General features: G+C 48.9%; 1 protein-coding gene across 1 annotated transcript in view; it reads left to right on the forward strand.

Annotated features, from left to right (window-relative positions):
• DOC2B (double C2 domain beta) overlaps positions 1 to 23503 on the forward strand; it is a 141743-nt gene that overhangs the window by 41303 nt on the left and 76937 nt on the right. The window contains exon 3 of the mRNA XM_054008641.1: positions 13009 to 13083. Within this exon, the coding sequence (XP_053864616.1) occupies positions 13009 to 13083 (75 nt within the window). The remainder of the gene's footprint in view (positions 1 to 13008; positions 13084 to 23503) is intronic.

Consider the following 23503-nt stretch of genomic DNA (forward strand, 5'->3'; position numbering starts at 1 on the left):
AGGGAACCTATGGCAGTGGTGAACTGGCCCTTTGATGCCACCTGGACAGCCTTGGTAGATGGATCCCTGCATTTAGCAGGGTTTCCCCTTCTCTCCTGCATTGGGTCTGTCCCTTTGGCTCTCTGTAAGGATCCAAACTCCAGCACTTCCAGGTGGTGAAGAATGGGTGTCTAGTCAGGAGAAGCAGCATGTCTTGGAGTCAGGAACTCCTGTCTTCCAGTCCTGCTCTTGTCGCTGGTTTGCAGTGTCACTTTACGTGCTTAAAGTTGGGTTCCTAAATCCACAAGTGGCTTAATTTTTCAGGGCTGCTGTGCACAATAGGAAGCTGGGGGTCCTCAGTTCCCTTAGAAACTAGGCCTGTTCTTGACATGCCTAATTGTGGACTTAGGTGCCTAAGATTTGGGCACCCGCGTTTGAACATTTGAGCCTTCCCAATTCTGGGCCTCAGTTTCCCCAGCTGTTGAATGGGGAGAACAGCACTCACCCACCTCACGGATTTAGTGCAAAGAAATTCCAGTTTGTAAAAGAGCTTCAAAAATGCAAAGCGCTTTCTGAGTGCTGAGCATGATTGTGAATGGATTAGCAGAGGGCGTTGGAGGCAGTAGAAGAGCTGGGTCGAGAGGGCAAGGACTGCTCTCTGCCCACATCTGTCTGTTGATGTTAGAGGATGAGTCACTCACCAGCAGGGGAGACCAACTGATCCAGCGAGAAGAATGCATGCCCAGCAAGGTTACACCTCCAGGATTAACCCGGAATGGTTTTTCCCATATAATCATCTACCGTCTTGGTAATTTGTTTAACAGGTACAATGAGTTTGTTACATTGACCTCACTGTATCCCCTGCAGGCAATAATATTGAACCTGTGGTCTGCAGGTCAGTGGTAGAAACACTGTACTATCTATAGCATGCAATTACTGCTTCTGTCTCTAAACCACATGCACTTGTATAGAGCTAGATTCTGATCTGTTATACCAGTATAAGGGCAGAGCAAATGCACCTGTTTCTATAGAATTACTCTAGATTTACATCACTGTGACTGAGCTCAGACTCCATTCCATAGGGATTGCGGAAATTAAAGACTTTAGGAGCAAAAGGGATATCCAGTGTCCCCCACCAGAGCAAGAGCAGGATCGTGTCTAAACATAAAGATTTTGCCATCTACCTTTGACCAGTGTAAATATGCAAGTGGCCTTCTCAGACACGAAAAGGGCAAGGTGCCCACAGCGGCCTAGGGCTAATGGAATTCTATCTCCAGATCACCTTTCCTCAACCTGTATTTCACACGTCGGGCACATTTGAATTCAGACGCATGGCTGCTACGTGTGGATCAATATGAAAATTAATCACTTGGATATATGAGCCTGTTTCTGGAATACATTAGCAACAGATTTTTATCTCCTTTGGAGTAAGGGGCTCTTTCTCCCCTTGCTGAACTGTTGTGCATTCACTTAACTTTTTTGTGGGTACCAGAATGGACAACTCAGGCAGTGGCTACCCCTGCCCCCAAGGCTGCACTGTGATGTGCGTCAATAAACCTATAGACCATGCTAGATCAGATCATTCTCTTGGCAAGAAGTCCTATAGAATTTAAACGAAAATGTGAACTTTTCTATAATATCTTTTAACCATTCTAGAGAAATTAATAGGAAATTATACCCCACTATATGACTCTGTAGGGATCGTTCAGATAGCCTATTGAAAGGATGTAATTTTATGTTACTTTCTATAGGCATTTAGAACCATCCTGTAGAATATAACAGAGAATTATACCCCTGCTATAGAAATTCTATTGGATGGCTCAGATAACCAGCAGAAAGGATATAGTTCTATGTTAAATTCTATACAACCCTATTGGTTTCATTGCTATTAAATGCCATAGAATTTTTTCCTAAGAGTTGGCCTTTCTAGTCTTGTTTCTCCTCTAGGACAGTGGTCACTGTCTTGATGCTTCAGAGGGAGACTCATCCATCCCCATTGTGAACCTTGTTCATTCTGCCATGCTGGAGAAGAGATTGAATTCCTTCCTGACCTTTGCATCCCAGCAGCTCACACCCTGAAGTGCGAGCTCTGGTGATGAACCTTATCTTAGCATGCATAACCACAGATGTTCTTGATGGTTATAAAAATTATCCAGCTTTTTCTCAATGCTCAGTAGGGTTACTGTTTGCTTAAGCGGATGGGACTGTTCCATTTGATGAGGCACCAAATCCTGTTCCTATATTTTCAGATAAGGTTATTATGAAACACATATATCAGCAGAAAAAGCAGATCCTAACAGCTGCACTTGTCTTAAATAGATGCCAAGGTTTCTGCCAGCAAAGGGTTTTTCATTCATTCACTTTTATCTCATTAGGATCCATCTTCTCATGGCTGCCTCCTCCTTGGTTCCACCTTCAGTTACCCCAGTGTAAATTCAGTGAGAGTCACTCGGAATTCACACTGGGTAACTGAGAGCAGAATGTGCTCCCCTGTGTACAGACTCCAGTCAGTGTTTGGTGAGGAGAGGGTTAACACACACTTCCCTGAATAGAGGAAAGACCATATGAGCCCAGCTGTAGTGAATCAGGCAATTGCCTTAGCATTAGCTTGTAGGGAAGAAGCCATGCTAGCTGGAAAAATCCTTTTTTCAGCCAGCTCAGACCTCGGCTGTATAAAGTTGGCAAGAGGCTGCAGGGAGCCTTTTGAACTCAGAAGTGCAGAGACCTGAATTGTGAAATTCTGTCATTTTGAGCAGGCCGGTAATATCATTTGATTGGACGTCAAGCTCCTGGGATATTGATAATGCCCCCAGCCAAGGCTTGCCTAACTTGTCACATTATGGTGACTTCCCATCTTTGGAGGCTGCAGGCTCCGCATGCTCACTCCAGAATGACATGCAAGGGGCTTCACTCACTACAAGTGACGAGAACTAGCCAGGAAAACCATTAGGGATGATTTCACCCCAAGGTAAGACTCCGTGGCTGGATGTTTCCTTTATTAAAATGCACAGGGCATCCTTGTGCAGAACTGCGTTTGGAACTGGGGTTGGTAGCACTGCAGAGCCCATGCTGGCCATGCAAAGGAAACATGGTCTAATGATTAGAGCCTGGCAGCCTCTCATTTTCAGGTTGTCAGGCAGTGGGGGTCCATGCAGGGAAGGCCCCGTTACCTAGCAGCCAAAGCAGAGGACTAGGAATTGGGAGTGCTGTGTCCTGTTGCCAGCTCTGCCACTGACCCCACTGAGCAGGGGTGGCAGGTTTGTAGAAATTTTGGTGGTGCCCAGAACCTTCCCCCCCCAAAAAAAACTCTGCCCCTACCTGCCTAAGGCTCTGGGAGGGAGTTTGGGTGGGGGGAGGAGGTCTGGGATGCAGGCCTTGGGCTGGGACAGGGGATTAGGATGCAGGCTCTGGGAGGGAGTTTGGGTGCAGAAGGGGTGAGAGGTTGGGCTCTGGAAGGGAGTTTGGGTGGGGGAGGGGGTCTGGGGTGCAGGCTCTGGGATGGAGTTTGGGTGCTGGGTGCAGGCTCCGGGCTGGGGAAGGGGGTGGGGGTGCAGGAGGGGGTGAGGGGTGCAAGCTCTGGGCTGGGGATGGGGTGGAGGAGGGGGTGAGAGGTGCAAGCTCTGTGGGGGGGAGTTTGGGGGCAGGAGAGGGTGTGGGGGAAGGGGGTGAGGGGTGCAGGCTCTGGGCTGGGGATAGGGTGGAGGAGGGGGTGAGGGGTGCAGGCTCTGGGAGGGAGTTTGGGGGTGGGAGGAAGCATGGAGGGAGGGGGTACAGGAGTGAGGGCTGTGGGGTGTGACTGGGGATGGGTTTGGGGTGTGGCTGGGGATGAGGGGTGTGGGAGGGGGCTCAGGGCTGGGGCAGAGGGTTGGGTGTGGGGGGGGATGAAGGCTCTGGCTCGGGCTGGGGATGAGGGGTTTGGGGGGTGGGAGGGGCCCAGGGCAGAGGGTCAGGGTGCGGGGTGTGTGTGTATGTGAGGGATCTGGCTGGGGATGTGGGATCTGGGGTAGGGCAGGGCCGGGAAGGTGCACGGGGGCAGCAAGTGGGGCCGGGGGACACTCAGGGGAGGCACGTGGGGGCGGCAGGTGGGGCCAGGGGAGAGACCCAGCCCCAAACATTGGTGGAGCCGGGCCCCTGGGCCCTGAATATTGCTGGAGCCCGGGCACCACGGTCCCATACAACTCCCCGCCCCTGCCGCTGAGTGACCTTGGGCAAGCCCCCGAAGGCCTGCTGTGCGGAGCGGCTGGTCACCTCTTGCATCCATTGAAATATGTGGGTGGCCAGGCTCTTAAACCCTCTGAGCCTCCGTTGTTAGTATGTCTCCCCTACGTATGGGGGTGATAATTCATACCCCTGCCTTACACTGCCGTAAGATCCTTTGACGGGAAGGGCCAGGAGTATGGCTAGATCTCTAAGGCATTCTGGCGACCTGTTGTGGTAACTTGACTAAAGGCAGGAGCCCTCAGGCTCTGAGAGAGAGGTTGCTAGGCTGCCTCTTAACTGCACAGAGAGTGCTCGCCGGAAACTACCTCGTGTGCGTGTCAAGGGTGGTGGAATCGATCTGTCTCCTGTGATTTCTATACAATTCTAACGTGGAGTTAATAGACAGGCTGATTAGCGCTGCTTGTAATTAAATGCTATTGATCTGCCGTGAGCTACATGTCGCGGGTGCAGGGAGAAATTGGCAATGGCTAGAATGCAGCGGGGCCGTTGATCTCTGGAGAGTTGTGGTGCGTTTTCTTGCAGTTGGAAAATGAATCTTTTCAGGTGAATTCCTCGCAGCCTGGCAAGGAGCATGGTAGTATATTCTTCTGGACTTGAATGGATTTGAGTTCCCATGAAAGCGGGGGTGGATCCAATTCTTGTTGAAGCCAATGGGAAACTGCATTAAAGCCCAGGGGAGTTTGTCCATTGATGTGTAAAAAGATGATGGATCAGGATGTAATAGGATCACCTAGATCCATGCGTAGTGTGGCCAGCCAGCTTTGTCGGTGCAGCTAAGCTCTTCTGTCCTAGTATACATTGGCCCTAGGCTCCCTCTACACAGCTGTCCTGATGCTGCTCAGTTTCAACGCACAGCAACCACCCCTGCTACTCCAGTCCTGGGCTCCTTCCACACACATCAGCCAATGCATCTGTCTTGACCCACATCTTCCCCCTTCACTATTCCAAGCTATGGCTCCCATCTGCACAGTTCTGCCTGTCTTCTTCAATCCTGACCCACATCTTCCCACTACTGTTCCAGCGCTGGGCTCCCCACACGCAGCTCTGTTGATGGACATCCACCCGGACTTGCAGCCCCCAACCTCTGCTATTCCTGTCCTACGTCTTTTTCCCGAGCAGCCATGATAGTCACACCAAATAGTGCATTGATCTTGTGATGCATGACAAAGGGTGCTGGGAGGAGGTCAAACATGTTTTCATGTGTTGACCTAAACCAGCATGAAGACTCAGATTCCGAGACGTGAAAGCTGCCTCAGTGACCCACTCCTACCTGATATCCCCCAATGAGGGCAGTCAGTATCCTTAGCATTTAATTTTTCCTCCTTCCCGAGAAAGCCTGTTTTAATATTGCAAACCCAGGTGATGTCACCCACCGTTTGCCTTGGAAGGTGTTCTGCTGATTGGATTGCATCTCTTAAACATCGACCCACCTCAGCTGAGTCTGCACTTCACTGGGGGGATGCAGGGCTGGGCAAGGCACGTTCGCGTTCGAGCGAAGGCACCTCTAGGGTATGCTTCGAGTTAATGACTTTGGGAAACTGAGCAGCACAGATTGCAAGCTCCATTCCAGCAGGAACTGACCCCAGATCTGCCGATTGTCCAGAGCCTTAAGCGCCAGCCTCGACTTCTACTCTAGCTTTCCAAAGGCTTTGTTGCTCCAGAGGTGGGGCGGCAGGAACTGGGATGCTGCCCGAGAGCTTTCGTTGTGGCACTGCTCTGGGTCTCTCTGAGGGCAAGATTCTGCCATGAGGGTGTGGATGGGCTGCATTCTCACCTAGCACAGCAGCCGGCCCTGCTGGGTGGTGTGCACGCGATGGACACAGCTCTACCCAAGGCCACTGGAGCATTTGCTGGGAGCAGGGCCTGTGCTCCCCAGTGAGGTTCTGGCCAGCCCTTGTGCAAGGCACAAGGAGGTGGGGGGACTCCCTGTGCTTTCTCCCCTGCCCCATGCACAGAGACTCCCCAGAATCCTCTAGCCTTGAATGGGGGTGGAGCTAAGGCTCTGGTGGGTGGTGTCTGACCCTAGTGCTGGATGCACATTGGCCCAAGCTTCGGAGGGAGCATTAGGGAGCCGGGGGTGTTTGAGGCCAGCTGGGAGGGGACTCACTGGAGGAGAGGGGAATACAGCAGACATGAACTGCAGCTGCTGGGCTGTAGCAAGGGCTTGTCTATTTCATGCTAAAATTAGCCATACCATGTGCCTAAATCACATCAAGCAGTTTGGGAGGGAGAGAGGAATGACATCAGGAGCTTCTGACCATTTTCCAAGCCGCTGTCACTCCACTTTCCTGGCTGCATCTGTTTAAAAAGCCCTTAATAGCCTCCTCTGAAGGTAATTTAATTGAAATGAATCAGTGAGTGAATTACAAAGTGGCTTGTCTTCCTCCATCTATCTGCATGGGGGATTCGCTCATTTACTTCTTTATTTTCAGCCTGGCATGACAGGCACGTGCAAAGGACCTTGCAGGGGGAGGCTGTGAGCAAGGCTGGCCCCTGACCCCCAGGACGGTGAGTGTCAGTATTGGGGATCCCCCTGGAGAGCAGGAGGGGCGTGTTGTCTAGTGATAAAAGCCAAGCACCAGGAATCAAAGCTCCTGAACTTTGGGCTGCTCCAAAACCCACTGATGTCTCTGGAAAAACGGACTGAGTTCAGCAGGCTACAGCTCAGGCCCTCTGTTCTCAGCAATGCCAGTGGTTTGCGGGGTGACCTCTTCCCTCTGGGCCTGCTGTTGGGCTTCCCCTGAGATCTCGTTCACTCGGTTCCCTAAGAGTTTGGTCCGACTTGAGTCTCGTTGCTCAGGTGCCTTTATTTGGCATACAGCAAGCTAGGTGGAGTTGATCAGTGGATATAGGGCATACCACACATTCAAAGTTACACAGCAGCCCTCTTCCTTGATTTACATTGACACGTTACATTGCATTTCCCATACATTGCATCACACATTTTGGGGTTGGCTTGATCACTTTGTAGGAACCAATCCTTGTACAGTATGCTCTGTCCATGCACGACTTATTCTTTACCTCATCTTTGCATTCCTGACTTATCTTGTCCATTGTGAACGGTTCCCTGGGGGTTCCCCCCTTATCTTCGCTAGTACAGACATTCTGTTCCCAGCCTGCTGCTCCATTTACCTCCTTAATCCCGTCTCCCAAGAAATGAGCCTCAGCCATGTGTCAAGCTAGGCCTACCCCTGCATTAGCCAGTCTGTGAAATGGGGATAATACTGCGCCCAGTCTCACAGGGGCTTTTAGTATTTGGGAAAGTCTTTAGGATCCTTGGTTGATGGGAACAATCTGTGCAAGGCAGGATGCTTTTCCCACTGTATTTTATTAGCTAGTATAAATGGAGGAGCCACTGCTGTCAGGTGACAAACACCAATGTTGCCTCCCATCACCAACGTAACTCCATTGTCTTCAGCACAGCACACCCTGATTGACAGGGGCAAGTGAGGGGCAGCATCAGGCCATTGTCTTCATTAGCACAGTACTTCATGCATAAGTAGCAAACTTCTCTGTTTAAGACGTGGGGTTTAGGAGACGAGATTATGGCTTCCATTACCTGTTTTGCAGAAGCACCGCGAGGCCAGGGCCCCATTGTGCCAGGTGCTGCACTATACTCGTGCCATTTTGTATTTCAGTCACCTTCATTCAAGAGGATTAGGGATAAAGCCATATTTTCTCTCTCCTCCTGCAGCTGAATTCTCAGCAAGTGACCAGGATCCCAGTTGAAACCAGCCTGGGGTAGCCATGGTATGTTGTTGTAGGTTGGTCTTCCAAATTGGCCTAGAAACTCATGAATTTGGATTCCCTTTTCTGTGCTCCTGAGCAGCTGCTTCTAGGCTTTATATTGCAAATCCTTCAGGACTGAGATTGTCTCACGTCTGTGTTTGTGCACGTCCTGTGCCTTGGGCCCCGATCCCAACTGGAGTGTTGGGAAACTCCCGCAAAATAAATATTTACTGCTGCTGCTTCCATCTCCTGACAGAGAGCAACCGAGCTGGGGCGGGGGAGGGGGGGAATTATGGGTTTCAGAAGGAGGATTTTTGAATTTGATGGGGAAGAGAATGGGAATTGATGGATTTAACGGTGGGTTGGGTTAATGCAAATGAGGTGATTCATATTAATAAAATATTCATCAAATTGGGTCATTGCATCGTTTGCAAAAGGTGTCTAGACCTGCGGCCTTTAGGTGTAACAGTAACAGCTTTGTGGGTTTGAGCTCTCATGCATCACAAGCATCACTGGTTGCTCTCTAGTTCCCCCCCAAGCTTTACTCTCTGTCAGTGAATAAATACTGCAGGGAGAATGCTTCTGCCCCCCATCCCCAGCTCTGAATCTTGTCTGCTACAGTGTGTTATCAATAAAGATCAGTGCTGGCTCAGGGTCTCTCTTGCAGCCATCTGCTTGGAATAAACAGTCTTCTATACCTCCCTAATTATAACCCCATGGATTTGCTTGGTAATGAAATGTCAGAGGCTGAAGAAAACGGTGAGTTTGGTTTACGAGGTGGATTATGGCGTCATCTTGCTCTGCTGAGTTCACATTTGACAGGTGGAATGGTGACAAAGTGGGAGAGGGAATATCTTTTATTGGACCAACTTCTGTTGATGAAAGAGACAAGCTTTCAAGCTACACAGAGCTCTTCTTCGGTGAACCAGTAATGCGTGCTGTCAGAGATTGGAGACTCCCTATCATATCCCACTCCAGCTTGGTCTCTCCCATCCTGTCCTTTATTATTAGCAACTGAGACTGAGGCACCGTTGTGCTAGGCGCTGCACAAACACACACAGCTTGTCTACACAGGAAAGCTGTTGCAGTGGTATAAGCGAAGATGTGAATTTAAACCTATTTTAGTTAAATTGGTTCAACCCTCTGTGTGGATGCTCTTATTTTGGTTTGAGTGGCTTTTCTCAGTTTAACTTGAAACCTGTTCCCAATTGACTTTTCTTTAAGTTGACAGAGAACAAGTTTAAACTAAACCAAAGTAGGCCACTCTTAAGCCAAAATTAAACTGATGCAAGTTTGTGTGTAGACAAAGCTATACAAAGAGACATTCCTTTCCCCAAAGCACTTACACTCTCTGAATAGACCAGACAGACAAAGGGTGAGAGAGGAAACCGAGGGGAAGAAAACCCAGCTCTCCTAATTCCCAAGCCAGTGCCTTACCAACTAGACCATGCTGCCCCCTGTTATTTTCTTCTTGAATCCGTAGGGTCAGATCGTTGACGGATGTAATTTGGCATAGAGCCACTGATGCTAAACCAGTTTGTACTAGCTGAAGATCTGGCCCCAGGTTTTACAAGAGAGGAGATCTGCCGTTCTGTGGTGCATTGTGTGCCTAGCTCCACAGCTGGGAAGCCTATCAGGCTTTGGCTCCATAACTAATGTAATCGCCTTTCTCCAGTGGTTCTCTTTTATTTTGTTCCTTACTTGCTGGGTCCAGGAGATTAATTGAAATGCAACATTGTTAAAGCAAATCCGTTTAGCCTGCATTCACCACTGATATTTTCATCCCTTCAATTGGCGGTTATGTGGCTCTGATTTAGAAGAAAAATTCACTTTTCTGCAGACCAGAATGCTGTTTCGACTCACTCCCTGTAGGGCAGAACACTGATGTTTCTCTCTGATGGAGAGAGGTCTGCACGCATCAAACTCATAAGAAGCATCATACTCCTTGCAAGAACCCTCAAACCAGAGACAGCAAGAACTCTTGCTCTGCAAATCCAGGATATGTGAGAATAAAGACCCCCCCCTCCCCCAGGTCATGCACAATGTGGTGGAGCTGGGTGGATTATTCATTGTGGCTATTGTATCCCAATTATTTAGCTCCATGTTTCCGCTTTGAGTTATCCACAAGCAGGCTTTGATCTATACAAACCTATTCATTGTGTGCAATCACTTGACCAGCAGTTTATGTGAATATGTTTCTGCCAGTGGGTTGTCTGGCAGTTGTTTGCTCTGATTAATCTTGGACAATACATACTTTGTCATGCAGGGGGTGTGATGGGTTACTGGGTCATATGGTATGGTTTCTGCTCCCTGACTGGGTGATGGGAGGAGAGTGAACTGGTGAATACCCCGAGCTGTGTGCAGGTATCAAATAGTTCCTCCTAAGCTGTTAAGTGTGTGGGCAGAAGCCATGCGCTCCAACAATCGTGAAAAGTAATGAAGAAGGACTCACCATGCTACGATGGTCTCTAGTGCTGTTGGCAGCGGCCGCCCAGCTCTAGCCCCCATCCCATATTCAGCTTTCCAGCAAATGCCTGTTACAGGGTCCATGGGGTTTGCAGTATGGCAGGTGGTTGGGGGTTTTGCCTCATGTTCATGATCTGCTTGCTCTGCACTTCCAAAGGTCACTGCTGACCTTTGCTGTTCTGCAGTTGTTTGGATGCTCAGGTGGCTTTTGGGAGTACAGGACCATCTGGACTGCACAGCCCAGCAAGGAGCCTGCCTGGGGCAAGTGAGCAAAGTAAGGAAACCAAATAGGAGAGTAGCCTGAGAGAGTGATGCTTCCATGGTGCCATTCCAGCTCAGGAGAGGAAGCTCCCTGGAATGGACGGGGATGGTTTATAAGGCCCGGAAGGGGACACGATATCAGGGAAGGACTTGGGTAACCTGCATGGGTAGCTGCGTTGCTGATGTCAGGACTAGTGAGGCTTCCGGGGAGGGTAGGAGAATGCACCCATGCTCTCTCCTGGTCAGAGATAATGGGCTTTGTTCATCCCTCTGTTGTCACAGGGGCTGAAGGGAGGCCGACTGGTGCCTGTGATCTTCGGCGGCTGCAGTGCATGGTGTGACCATGAGCAAAGGGCCTGAAGGATGAACATTGCAGACAGCCAGGAGAAAGAGAGAGCAGATAGGAGGAAGTCCTGGCAGGAAAAGGAGAGGGAGATTCACCAGGACATAATAGGGCTTCTCCAGCAGCAAACACAGATGCGGCAGACTCTTGTGGACCTGCAGGTTCAGCTATTGTGGGCGCACCGCCCTTTGCAGTCCATGGAGAACTCCATTGTAGCACCTCTCAACACCCCCTTCAACATTCCACATGGCATCAGGGGCCACATCTCTGCCCGTCCCACTCCACCCGAGGGGACGTTAAGGTCAACCACTGCTTCGCATACACTGACCTGTGAGACACACGGTTGTTAGATGTGTAGGTAAAATGGACAGGAATGTTCTTTCGCCTTGTTAAGTTCTCTTCCATTAATTTACTAAGTTTTTAATGTATTTACCTTTAAATTGCACAGATTTTTCTTTGTGCTGGTTTTGTTACTGAATAAAATTCTGTTATTTAGAAAATAAGTCGTCTTTATTAGCTCTCAACATATGCTGTGGAGTGCCTGGCAGTTCTGAAAGCACCCACTTATTTGTTACTGTACAGTGTGACACAACTCACAGGATCGGTGACAAACACAGTGTAATCATCATCAACGTACAGCAAGCACCGCAAAATTAGCAAGAGCACTGACAGTGTTATATTCACAGATGTACACCAAGCACCATACAATTCCTTACAGGCCCCAGAACAGCAGGGTCGGGTAGAGCACAGTACACCACAATGCATTACTGTGGCTCACTGTCCCGTGTTCTTTCAAAGCCTCCCTGAGCTCTCTAGCTCCGTGCTGAGCTCTATTCATAGCCCTTGTGTCTAGCTGTTCAAACTCAGCAGACAGTCACTTGTCCTCCACCCCAGTGGGAGCTTCTCCCCACCTTGCTTCACAGATGTTATGCAGGACACAGCAGGCAGCTATAACTATTGGGATGTTTTTTCAGTGAGATCCAGCCTTGTGAGTAATAATCCCAGTGTCCCTTCAGTCTTCCAAAAGTGTCATTCCTCACCTGCTGAGCACATAGTTGAATCTTTCCTCTGTGCTGTCAAAGTGGCCTGAGCAATTTGTTTCTGCCTCACCGTGCATTGCCAGAACTTCCCAAAAGACAGTGCACTGGATGGTGGTGGTTACACAGTGGGACACCTGCCCATAGTGCACAGCACTGTGCATTGACACGAGCACTCCTGGTGAGTCCTTGCATCGGTGCTGTGTGTAGCCAAGCATGCATGCGCAGAAGCGATGTGCTAACTGGCAGCTTCATGCCAACATCACTTGCATCAACCCAAATTTGTAGTGTAGACCTGGCTTTTGTGATCACAACGGTCCCCTCTAGCCTTATAATCGATGAAGGGTTGTGAGAGGTTCATTATGTACATACTCTCTTGCCTCAGGAGTCTCTCTGCAAATAAAGCGTCAGGCGGCTGAAAGCAGCTTCCTGCTTGTTTGAAGGCTGTTCTTTCCTCACACCGTGCATTAATCACGGGGATTAGATAGGTGCCATCAGCCCCTCATGGTGTGCACTGAAGTACTGCCACAACAGCAGAGGTGTGTTTGCACATAAGCAATTATGGAATGGCAGAACCCTGTAATTTTATACCTCCAAAATTGCTGAGCTGAGTTACTTAACTCTTGAATTAATTGTGATTTGGGTGCCAGGATTGGCTGCTAAAGTAACAGCAGAGAGACAATACCACTAATGCTAAGTACTGGGAGTGAAGTCTTCCAGAGGCTCTTTCTTGGTCAGAATTGCACCCTGCATTTGACTTCCGAGTGTCTGGCTTTTTGCTGCACAGCTGGGGTTCCATGGCATTGATACATTTCCATCGACCAGTTCTGGGGAAATGACATAATTGTTAGGCGGGTATATTTGTTGATGTAGAAAATGGATTCTAAGTCACATCGAGCGGCTGCTCAGTCTGAATCGTAAAGAGCTGGCCTGTGTTGTAACCTTTCCTGCTTTTTTTTATCTCCTCTTCAGGGCCTGAAGCCAATGGATCATAATGGTTTGGCTGATCCATATGTCAAATTGCACTTGCTCCCAGGCGCTAGTAAGGTGAGTTGTCTTTTAAATTCCATCTAAAGTCTGTGTCATGTGCGCAGTTCAGCTACGCTCTTCTGCCTCCCTTGTGAAATTATAGCATATACTGTCTAGTGTAGAGCAATATATAATGCTGCTGTTGTGGGTTGGGATCTATTTTCCAGTGAAAGTTGGCTTTGTAAAATAATGTGGTGTATTTTAGGGGGGAGATTTTCAGCAGGCCTCTTTTTAACATGCATGTACAATCTGCAAGTACATCCATGTTCTAGTATTTGTTTAGCATTGCCAACATGCTTGGTGCTGTACAGTACAACAAAAGAGAGAGTCCCCAAAGAGTCTCTCTGCTTAAAGAGAGAGGGGCTGAGAGAGCACACTGATGAGTGACAGTGTAAGCAAGGGTATCAGTAGAGAGACATAAGTGAAAGGGTGCATTGATTACATTGCATACACTCAAAATGTACTTTGACCTTTTTCATTTACTATCTTAGTGAGCATCTATGTCAGAAGCACATAGGGTGATATCCCGGAATTATTGAAGTCCAGCTACCCAATCAAAACCCTCCTCCTTTCCAAAACCCAGAGAGACATAGCAGACTGAACATGGAAGCTTTTACCATTGACTTTAATGGAACCAGAATTTTCACCCTTGGGGCTTAGTACAATGTCCAGCAAAAACTACAGAGCTCAGATTTGAGTTTAGCGTGTCCCTCCTAAATGCTTACTGGGCCTAAACTCTCCAATCAAAGAAAGAACCAGGCACAAGCGACAAGGTACAGTCAGGGCAAAAGTCTAACTGCACAAAAATGTAGCATGATCTGGAGTTCATGGGCAATCCGAGTAGCGAGTGGAGCTGGTGGAAACAGTTTTCTGTCTGAAAATGTTATTTTGAAAAGAAAAACAATTTGTTTTGCAAAATTCTATAGATTTTAACAAAATTTTGTTTAGAGGAAAAAATTGGAAAAAATTCAAAAATGTCAGTGTCCCATGTTGACATTTTCAGAACGAAGATTTTTTTTATTTTTATTTTGACATTGACTTTATTTATGTATATCTATATGTCTGATTTAAATGGTCAGAATCAAAACAACATGTCAGTTGATCCCAAACAAACAAACAAAATTGCAAATTTGTTTTGTGAAAAAAATAGATGTGACTGTTTATTTAGGAAGTACTAACAGGTTTACAAGTCCTTGCCATGTAAATAACTGAAACAAAACAATAATCCTTACACCAGTTTTTGTTTAGAGAGACATTATACAGGAATATAGTCATCAGATCTGATTTTCTTTTTCTAATGAGAGGCTATTAGTAGTCTAAAGTAACTAGAAATTTTGTCTTTTCATCCTGATCCAGGATGAATTTTGTTTTCAAAATCTCTAAATTTGTCATGGGGAAAGAAAATCCGTTTTTTGACCAACTCTAGTATCAAGTGTTCACTACTACCACTGAAAAGCTCTTGGCTGTTGCAACAGATGCAGACACTCTCTTTAATAACCAGGTCCCAGACATGCTGGGCTTTAAAGATGATCCCTAGGACATTGAATTTTCACCCAGGGCTGGGAAGGTCACCAGCGAGATGCTTAGATGTTATGCCTGCATAGTGACCCACTCCATGGAGTGGCTGATCGTTGTCCATGACTGTCCTGTCTTGAGCGATGGAAGTGCTCACAAGCTTCCTGGGCCCAGTAAGAAGCCTGTTGAAAACGAGCGGCTGAGTGACAGTAGAGCAGGCTGCCAGGGAAGTCACTAATACAGATGCTTATGTCTGTCATAGCTCACAACTCTCTAGAGACTCCCCTCGCTCAGCACGGAAAATCCTTCCCACAGTGAGCCTAGTGTTGCGTGCCCACTCATGCAGTGCTGGCATGATCAGCGGAGATCCTGTAGCTCGCTGCTCAGGCTCAGTGGATTGAGTTCAGGAGCTCGTTGGAAAGCAGCTGGGTGTGGAAGTGTTGTAAAGCCTGTGCAAGCCAGGCAGAAGGGCGTTTCTGGAAAAACGGCTCCTTTCTCCTCTTCTTTTGCATTTTAAGCTCCGCAGTCCATAATAAAACAGATTACAAACTGGAAGGAAAATATTTCCATATATGTATGTTTTGAATTTGCTGGCGAGCGATGTAATTAAAGATGCTGCAGTGTAGTGAGAAGTCAGTCTGACTGATGAGGTAGATGAATTTAAATACTGTATGCATATATATAATGAATATTAATTTCACTCTCCTTTTACACCAAAGTAGTCGGGCCTTTTTGGGGAGGTATATTTTCGTTGCAGTTCAGTTGAATTAATTCATAACTCCCAGGGCGTTAGAGGGAGTTTTTACCATGGCGCATTTCCAGTTTCATTAAAGATAAGGAGAGCCATGAGCACTTTCATCAGTAGATATTATCTGTCCCTTTCATTTTTGCAAACCCACTGATGGAATTTCTGCTGTAGGTAGTGAAGAGCAAATGGAAGTCTCTGCACATTCCTCTCCCATTTCCTACACGTTAGTGGCAGGGGCAAAGTGGGAGCAATGGAGCAGTCTTGAGAATGGCTGAATTTAAAAACGATGCTGCTTGCACCTAGAATAACTTGAATTCTTAGTGTCCCGTTTGCTGCAAAAAATTCATGTGCCAAAGATTTCTAGTTTTTTATAAGGTGCAGTAGCAGTGTGCACTTACCCATATGTAGGGCCTTTCATCTACACAGCTCAAAGTGCTTTGCAAAGATGATTAAGCCTCATTATGGCTATTTACACACTGTGTAGCTGAAGCACACAGATGTTTTGGAAAGTTAGGCCTCTAAACCCCATTACTCTTCAATGGGACGTGGGGACCTAACTTCCTAGAGTGTCTTTTAAAACCCAGCCCTAGTGACTGGCTCAAGGTCACCCAAGAAGTCAGTGGCAGAGGCGGGGTAGAACCAGGAGTCTCAGCTCCCAGTACAGTCCTCAAAGCACTGGGTCATATTAGGAACAGGCCGGAAGTGGTTCTCAAAGAAAGGGAGTTCATTATAGCCCAGATGTGAACCCCTTCTCCCTTACAAGCTGTTGGGGTGCAGACAGTTTAAGGAAGAGCCAGTATGGGATTGAAAAGGAGGATGCTTTGCCCTCCAGCAACAGAGTGGTTCTTAATCTTATGCTTAGACCGTAGTAGAATAACCTTCCTAGAGCACCTCTGACTGGGGGACAAGATTCTTCTGGGGCCGGGGAGGGGTCCATCAGGCCTTTTGTGTGTCTGGAAACTGGGATTCTCTTGGAAAAATAACCTGAAAATAAGGGTCTGCATTAACCCTTTGTCTCCAAGGCACATTAAAATGATGCGTGGAGGGGAAAGCTGCTTTGATCAAAGGATTGCAGCACATCGCTCGGGTAGCATCACTGGCTCGGTAGCTCCATTTACTTTTCCTCCTTTTCCGTCTTAAGCCCACCTCTTAATACCTCCCCACCACCACAGCTGGCTGCAGCCTTGAGTCTCTCTAGGATTCTCCCCACAGCTGGGCGGTGGATACCTGCTTCTGTTCCACAAACTGCCCAGAACCCCCCCTCCCCCCCTCCCACACACACACTCGGTCCCGCCACACCTTCAGCTAACTCTTTAGCTCTTGTTTTCTTTAATTTGCTGGGCCTAATTTTTGTATGTGGTGTAGTGCTCCCTTGCTCTCCAGTGGGGCGGGAGGCCACTCTGCCTCGCTGTCTTGGGGTTTAGTCCTCGGCCTCGGGTCAGGCCATAAGAAGTCTAGAGAGCTCTGGGCCAATCTGACAGAGGCAAACACAGAACAACGGTTTGGGCCCTTTGTCCCCCCCCGGGCGGGACAGCGGCCTGCGTAGACTCTAGTTCACAGCCCTGCAATGGGGCTGATTGTTGGCTGCCTGTGCTGCCTTGCTGATACGCCGAGTCAATAAGCTCTAGCCCTTTGGGGCTGGGCAGAGCAGGGGTAGGCTTTAGCCTGGGCTTGTGGGCTCAGGCAGCCAGCAGACAGACACAGTCAATTAGCCATCACCCTTTAGGGGCGAGCAGGGGACAGGCTTTAGCCTCAGCTGGGAGCTCAGGCAGCCAGTCTCAGGGTTCAGGTAAGGGGGAGGGGGGAGCGCCCACACAGTCTAAGGGCCCTGAAAGGGGTTTGTGCCCCCGGCAGACACTCTAGGGTGCTAGCAGGGGGGTTCACAGGGCACAGGCCTCCTGGTCTAAGGTGGAGAGTTGGCCGCCCCGGGGTTGGGGTGGCAGGGGGACACGGGCCCGCCCTACTCCACCGTGTTCCAGCCCAGGGCCTGAGCAGTGGCAGAGTGGCCTGCCACTGGGTCGGCGGGGATCCAGCCACAACATGTCGACTGAGACGCGGTCAGCCCTGTAGCCGGCCAATCGTCAGCTGCCCTGGGCTACTTCCTACCTCCCCGGGGTTTGGGTCCTCAGGTTCCTCGGAGTATACAGCCAATGGGAGTCCTGGCAACTCCTCGTCTGCCTTTGTCTCCTCTGGGGGCAGGGCGCGGCAGAGTGCAGGTTCCGTTCCTGGGTGCCACAGCAAGGCAGAGGCGTCCATTGGCTCCGGCCCAAGTGAGCTGCAGAGCCTTCCTTTTACGCTTCTGGCCCTGGCCTGGTACTTCCGTCCAGGGGGCCGGGACGGGTTTGGCTTCGCCCACCAAAGGGAGTGTAGTGCTCCCTCGCTATCCAGTCCAGAGGGAGGCCACTCTGCCTCACTACATGTGGCCACCTAGGTCTGGCATTTGGATGTAGGTTCTCCACTAGCAGTTGGCTGGGCGTCACATTTAGGTGTGGGGTTGGGCATCTACTTGTAGGTATTCCAAGAGCATTTAGGTGTGTCAGTACCAGGCCTCGGTTCCCAGGGGCCTGCTTCAGTGCCCAGGTGTGAGATTTGGGTGCCCAGGTATGCGTCCTGCTCTGTAACTGTGTTTCTGCACTGGGGGGAGACTGCGTTGCTACGAAAGGTGCTGGGCAGAATTAAAGCTGCTGTGTTTATATTTTGGAGGTGGGAGAAGCAAGCAGAAAAAGTGACTCAAATAGGAACTTGAAGGTGGGGGAAAAAGGGAAGTTGAGCCACTTCCGTTACCCTCACCCAACCACCCCTGGCATGTCTAAGTGAGATTCTACCTGTGCAGACAGGCAGGGTAACAGTCACACTGCTATGTGGGCTGGCTTGCCCCCCTCTCCATAAAGCAAACCTCTTCCGAATCTTTTGTACAACCGCTGTGGGAGGTGAACTGGAAACTCCCGGGCCTGAACCAAACAAACCAGGATTAGTTATGGGCTAGGGCTTAACAGCAGGGCACCTTTTAGCCGCTGGGCGATGAGTGATGACTGGCAGATTTCCCCGTTTCGTGCTGATCTTTGTTTCCTTGATGAATTAGTAATGTGTTGGCTCACAGCAGGTTAGGGGATGGTGGTGGCACCGTGGAACAACAGCGCCGGCTCTCCAGGACTGGTCTGATGCTTAGCACACCGCCCATGTTGTTATCACCCTGCCTTGTCTCTCCTGGTTATTGTGTTCTTTGCAGCTTCTTCCAGGTCTGCAGGAGGAAACGCTGCTATTCGTTGTCTAAGGATCACTGTGCTTCAGGGGGCTGGTGATGTGTCTGTCACCACCTGATATCTCCCTAGCGCCTGAGCCTGGGAAGGGATCACTGGAAACCCAGCTCATTACAAACAGATGCCCCCATCAGTCCCACCCTGCGTGGTTTTTCTTTTTTCCCTTTCTCCTCTCTTCCTGCAGTTGGGAGGGTGCATGTAAATGCCTCCAGTGCAGCAGCTCTCAAAACGGGAGCCAGGGGGCCACGCTGGTGATGCACAGAGCAGGCTGGGTGTGTGGCGCTGGCTCCGCTTTGACTCTGGCTGTTCACTTGCATTCAGAGACGCTTCACAAAGGCGTGGGAAAGATCTCCTGATGTTACTCTGCCCCGCAAGCAGCTGCGCAGTGATGTGGGATTGTGGCAGAGAGGCGCGTGGTCTGCACAGTGGAGAATGGGAGACGGTGTGGGGCCAGGCCATTGTGGCTGGCATGCAAGACAACCTCTCTGTTATGGTGCGCGGAGCGTCTGAGACAACTTGCTCTAGCAGATCAGAGCTCCCAAGGCCAGCCAGCCAGCCAGCCGAGTGATCACTAAGTAGGTGTCGGAGGTGCCCTAGGAGGAGCCTGACTATGGATGTGGATGGTATAGTGTTTAGTAAGAGCTTGGGAGAGAGGGCACAGCAGTTATTCACTGTATACTGTCTCTCATCAGCTGGCTCTTCCCAGGTTTCTGGCAGTACCCATTCCACTCGGTGAAACAACCAGCCTTTGATCACTGTCCGTCGGACAGTTTCAGGTTTATAATGAAACCCAAGCCTGGATGAGCATTGCCTGCTTTTGAATTTCCTCCTGTATGCTTTACTCAGGTCCAGGATCACTGCCCAGGGAGAGCCTTGGTTTGTGAGGCATGTTGGAAGAGCCACAGTGCTAAGGGATGGTGTGTGGGAGAAGGGTGCGCACCCTAGGACTTGTTCCAACTCCCATTAAAGTCAAGGGAAGGAGTCTATTGGGTTGGGGCTCTCATCACCAGGCATTAGTGCGGAGATGCTGTACGGTATGTTACATACAAAGGCATCAGTTGCATTGCCCTCCGGGTCAGCTGATCGGTGCTGGAATATTGGCCCTGGTAGAGCTGCTGGTCAATCTGTGTGGCTAGAACTTGTCACGTTACTGATAGCAGGTGGCAGGGGGGAGGAGGGAACCCCCAGAATGATCCACAAGACCAACAAATAACCTTCTATCTCCCTGGGCCTGGTGAAGCACTAGGAGCCACTTCTCTTGAACCCTCTGCCTGGAGAGTCAAGGACCATTGAGTAACGATGCCTCAGCCCCAGCCTATCTGCATTTCTGGTGCTGCTCGGAAAAACTGGCACAGCACCAGCAACCCTCCCACCATGGGGCCCTCTGCAGATTGCTAGTGAAATGCCAGCCCTTTCCTCCGCTGATGGATAGAAGTACTTGCATGTTTTAATAACCCCTTCAGTCTGCCTCTGAGAAACTAAATAAAGACTGAAATCTTCAGTGAGTGTGTCTGAGAGTGGGCCATCCCTCCCTCTCCCCTTCAGCCCGGTGTTCCTGCTGCATGGTGCTGCATATGCAAATAGGGGAGAGCAGGCTCAGGCAGGCAGGGGGATATCTCTGCCAATTAACAAGCGGGCAGAGGAGTTTAAGTTTAATCCCAGGTGGTCGTTAACAGCCAGGAGAGCCTCATCCCACAGGCCACTGTTATTGTAAAGCAAATAAAATCTCCATGTCTGGTTTGTCTCCCTGTTGTGAGTGATGCAGTTTTCTGAGTTTTCTATTCTGTTCTCTTGCTCACAGTTAATGCTCTGCATGGTGAACCTTTGTGACCTCCTGTAGTGGGTTATTGCAGTGCCCTCCTTCTGGAAGTGCACTGGGAAGCTTCAGTTAGTGCTGCCAACTTACTTGACTGTGTTTCATTCTTGGGTCCCCAGTTAATTGCTGGGTATGATTCAGGATGTTCTGTTTGATCTACTATATAAAACGCTGGGCATTTCGGGTCCTTGGAGGTCACCTCTCCAGCTGACAGTCCCTCGAGTCACTCCTCTCTGGACACTGGGAGCTGAACATGTCCTTGCTCCCCTCCCTTGCTCTGACTGAATCCTTACTTTCAGTGGGTGCTGTCAGGCCTGTTAACCCTGGGCTTTCCTGAGGAAGTGTGTGGTTCCTTGCCTTGTCGGGGAGATTTTCTGTATCATTAGCTGATGAATGATCACAGAGTTGCTTTTCTTGTATCCACACATAGAAGACATGGTTGACGCATTCTTCTATACATTGGAAATGATAAATAACCCCCCAGGGGGTGAGGGGAGCAGAACTTCAGTATCATTGGCCTGTTAGGTGCCTGATGCAAACTAGCAGCCAGAGATCAAAAATATTTCACACACACCAGCTATTTAGCATGCGTTTTCCTCCGTGCTTGTTTGGCTGTTCTGTCCTAATGCAATTCCAGCCTGCAATTGAGTTACTGTATCTGGCGTCTTTCAAAACACACTGGTAATCGGCCTTAATGAACAGCTTATCTTGTGCCAAGCGAGCCTGGAGACTTACAGCCAGTCCTCCCAATGGCCTGTGGTTCCCAGACATGCCCGGTGCCGTTGATAATGATACTAATAAAATGGAAAACAGAAGGTCTGAACTCTGCCAGGAAGACAAATGGCTGTTAGCGCCGCCTTAAATCTCTCTTGCGAGAAGTATCTCATTTTGAAACTATTTTACAAAGTTGGGAAACATTTAAAGTGAGCAAGGCATTACAATTGAGCTCAGCTGAAGCTGAAAAGATCATTGCTTTTTGCAGTCTTGTTGGGTTTTATTCCTCTCCTCCCCCCATGGAAACACCTCCTGCAAGGCAGTGATTGTTTTCACTTGGGCTCCCTTTCGAAGAGCTAAGCTGCCTCCTGACCTGACAGCCATACTAGTTGATTCACTGATTTTATTTTATGCTGAAAGGGAGCTCTGCTTGAGTGACATGAAATACGATTGGTTTTACAGGGTGTTAGATGTTCATATGAATCAATTCCCCCCCTGTGTTCCAGCTGTGCTTTATGTTACTGTAGGATTGAATCTCTCTCCGAAGGATCAAAGAAAGACCCTTTCACTTACAGGAGTCTCTTGTGTTCTTCCAACCAACTTTCTGTACGATGATGGTAGAATAAACTTCAACAGTGTTGTGCAAATCCAGGTCTCTTCCGTAGACAGACGGAAGGAGCAATACAAAATAGGAGGGGTCAAACACTAGTTAGATGTTCCCATCCTAGAGGGACTAAATCCACATGAATCCAAATGAACCAGGTCTGCCCAAAGCTCTGGGGAGAGACACTGGTGAGTTTTGCACAGATCCCAGCCAGAGTTTGATATGTGTTTTTGGTTGGGGCCTCTAGGCGCTGCTATAATGCACACAAGATTAGAGCCCTGTTGTGCTGGGTGGTGTACAAACATGTATTTCTCTACACGGGAGCTTTCCCCAGTCCTACCAGTTAACTTCAACACCATAACCACTGTAGATATACCACTCTAGCTCCTTGGGTGGACACTCCAATTCTGGAATAAGAGTGCCTTTTTTCAGCTTAGCTTAAACGGCTTCCAAAGAAACATAAGCTAAACTGGAAGAAGATTCTTCTACACTGGAATAAGAGAGCCCACGTGGGGGAGCTGCACCGGCATAATTAGAAAGGTTTAAATTCACCCTGCTTTATCCCTGTATAGCTTCCCTGTGTAGACAAGCCCTATGAGACCATTCCGGGCCCAAAGAGCTTACGTTCAGATCGACTAGACTAGACTACACAGGTGGGAGGGGAGGGGAAGTGACGTAGCCAGCAAGTCAGTGGGAAAGGCAAGAACCAGAACCCAGGTCTCTTGACTCCTCACCCAGCTCCCTGTCTGTTGGATTTTGCTGCCTCTGGGTTCTGTCTGAATCCTGGGTGAGGTTCTGTGCAGTATAGTCAGCAGCTCATCCCACGATTGCTTAGGCCTGGTCTACGTAGCAAATTATGTCATCTTAACAAGGGAGATAGTTAAGCCATCCTAACCCCTGGTGTAGACAGCGCTAGGTGGAAGGAAAAAGTCTTCCAGCGACCTAGCTACCGCCTCTCAGGGAGGTGGGTTACCTGTGCCAGGGGAGAACCCCCCCGTCAGCGTAGGTAGTGTTTACACTGCAGCACTACAGCGGTGCAGCTGCAGCCGTGCCCCTGGAAGGTTTCAAGTGTAGACAAGCCGTTAGTGTGCACTGAGATTTAGGGACACCTTGTTAATGACACCAGACAACAAAAGATTGTATTTGGTTTGTCAGGTTGCTAGGAACCAGAGGGAACCACAGGGTCTGTCTGTCTGTTCAGCGGCATCAGTAAAATATCCCTTTATATATTAATTACAGTAGAGTCCTGTCTATTCTCTGCTGGGAGGGACACTCCAGTTTGGATAGGACACAATAAAGAGAGAATTTTGGTTGTTTTTAACCTATTCATCTACCCCAAGTTTAACGCCAGATTGCTTGATGAGTGTTGGGTGTTTCTATATGCATCCGAAGAAGTGGGCTGTAGTCCACGAAAGCTTATGCTCTAATAAATTTGTTAGTCTCTAAGGTGCCACAAGTACTCCTGTTCTTCTAGTCAGGAGACCTTCTTTTAACCCTTGGATAAGATAATGAAGGGTGATTTTTGCTGTAGTTTCTTTGAAGGGAATGAAAAACTGCTCCAGAATCTGGAATGCCCTTTGTAAAGGAGCAAGTCCATCTGAGTAGCAAGACTAGCAGTTCTTAAAGCAGGAGAGAGACCCTTCACTTCCCAGTGTGCTAAATGCCCTGCTTACCTCTAATGTGGTGCTTGCAAAACAAAGATGATGAATGTAACAACGCGTCTGAAATACTCTGCAGACAACTTTTACGTATTGATTTCCTCAGAGCTCATTACACTGAGA

Source organism: Malaclemys terrapin, chromosome 18 (assembly GCF_027887155.1).
Source record: "Malaclemys terrapin pileata isolate rMalTer1 chromosome 18, rMalTer1.hap1, whole genome shotgun sequence".
Taxonomy (NCBI): Eukaryota; Metazoa; Chordata; order Testudines; family Emydidae; genus Malaclemys; species Malaclemys terrapin.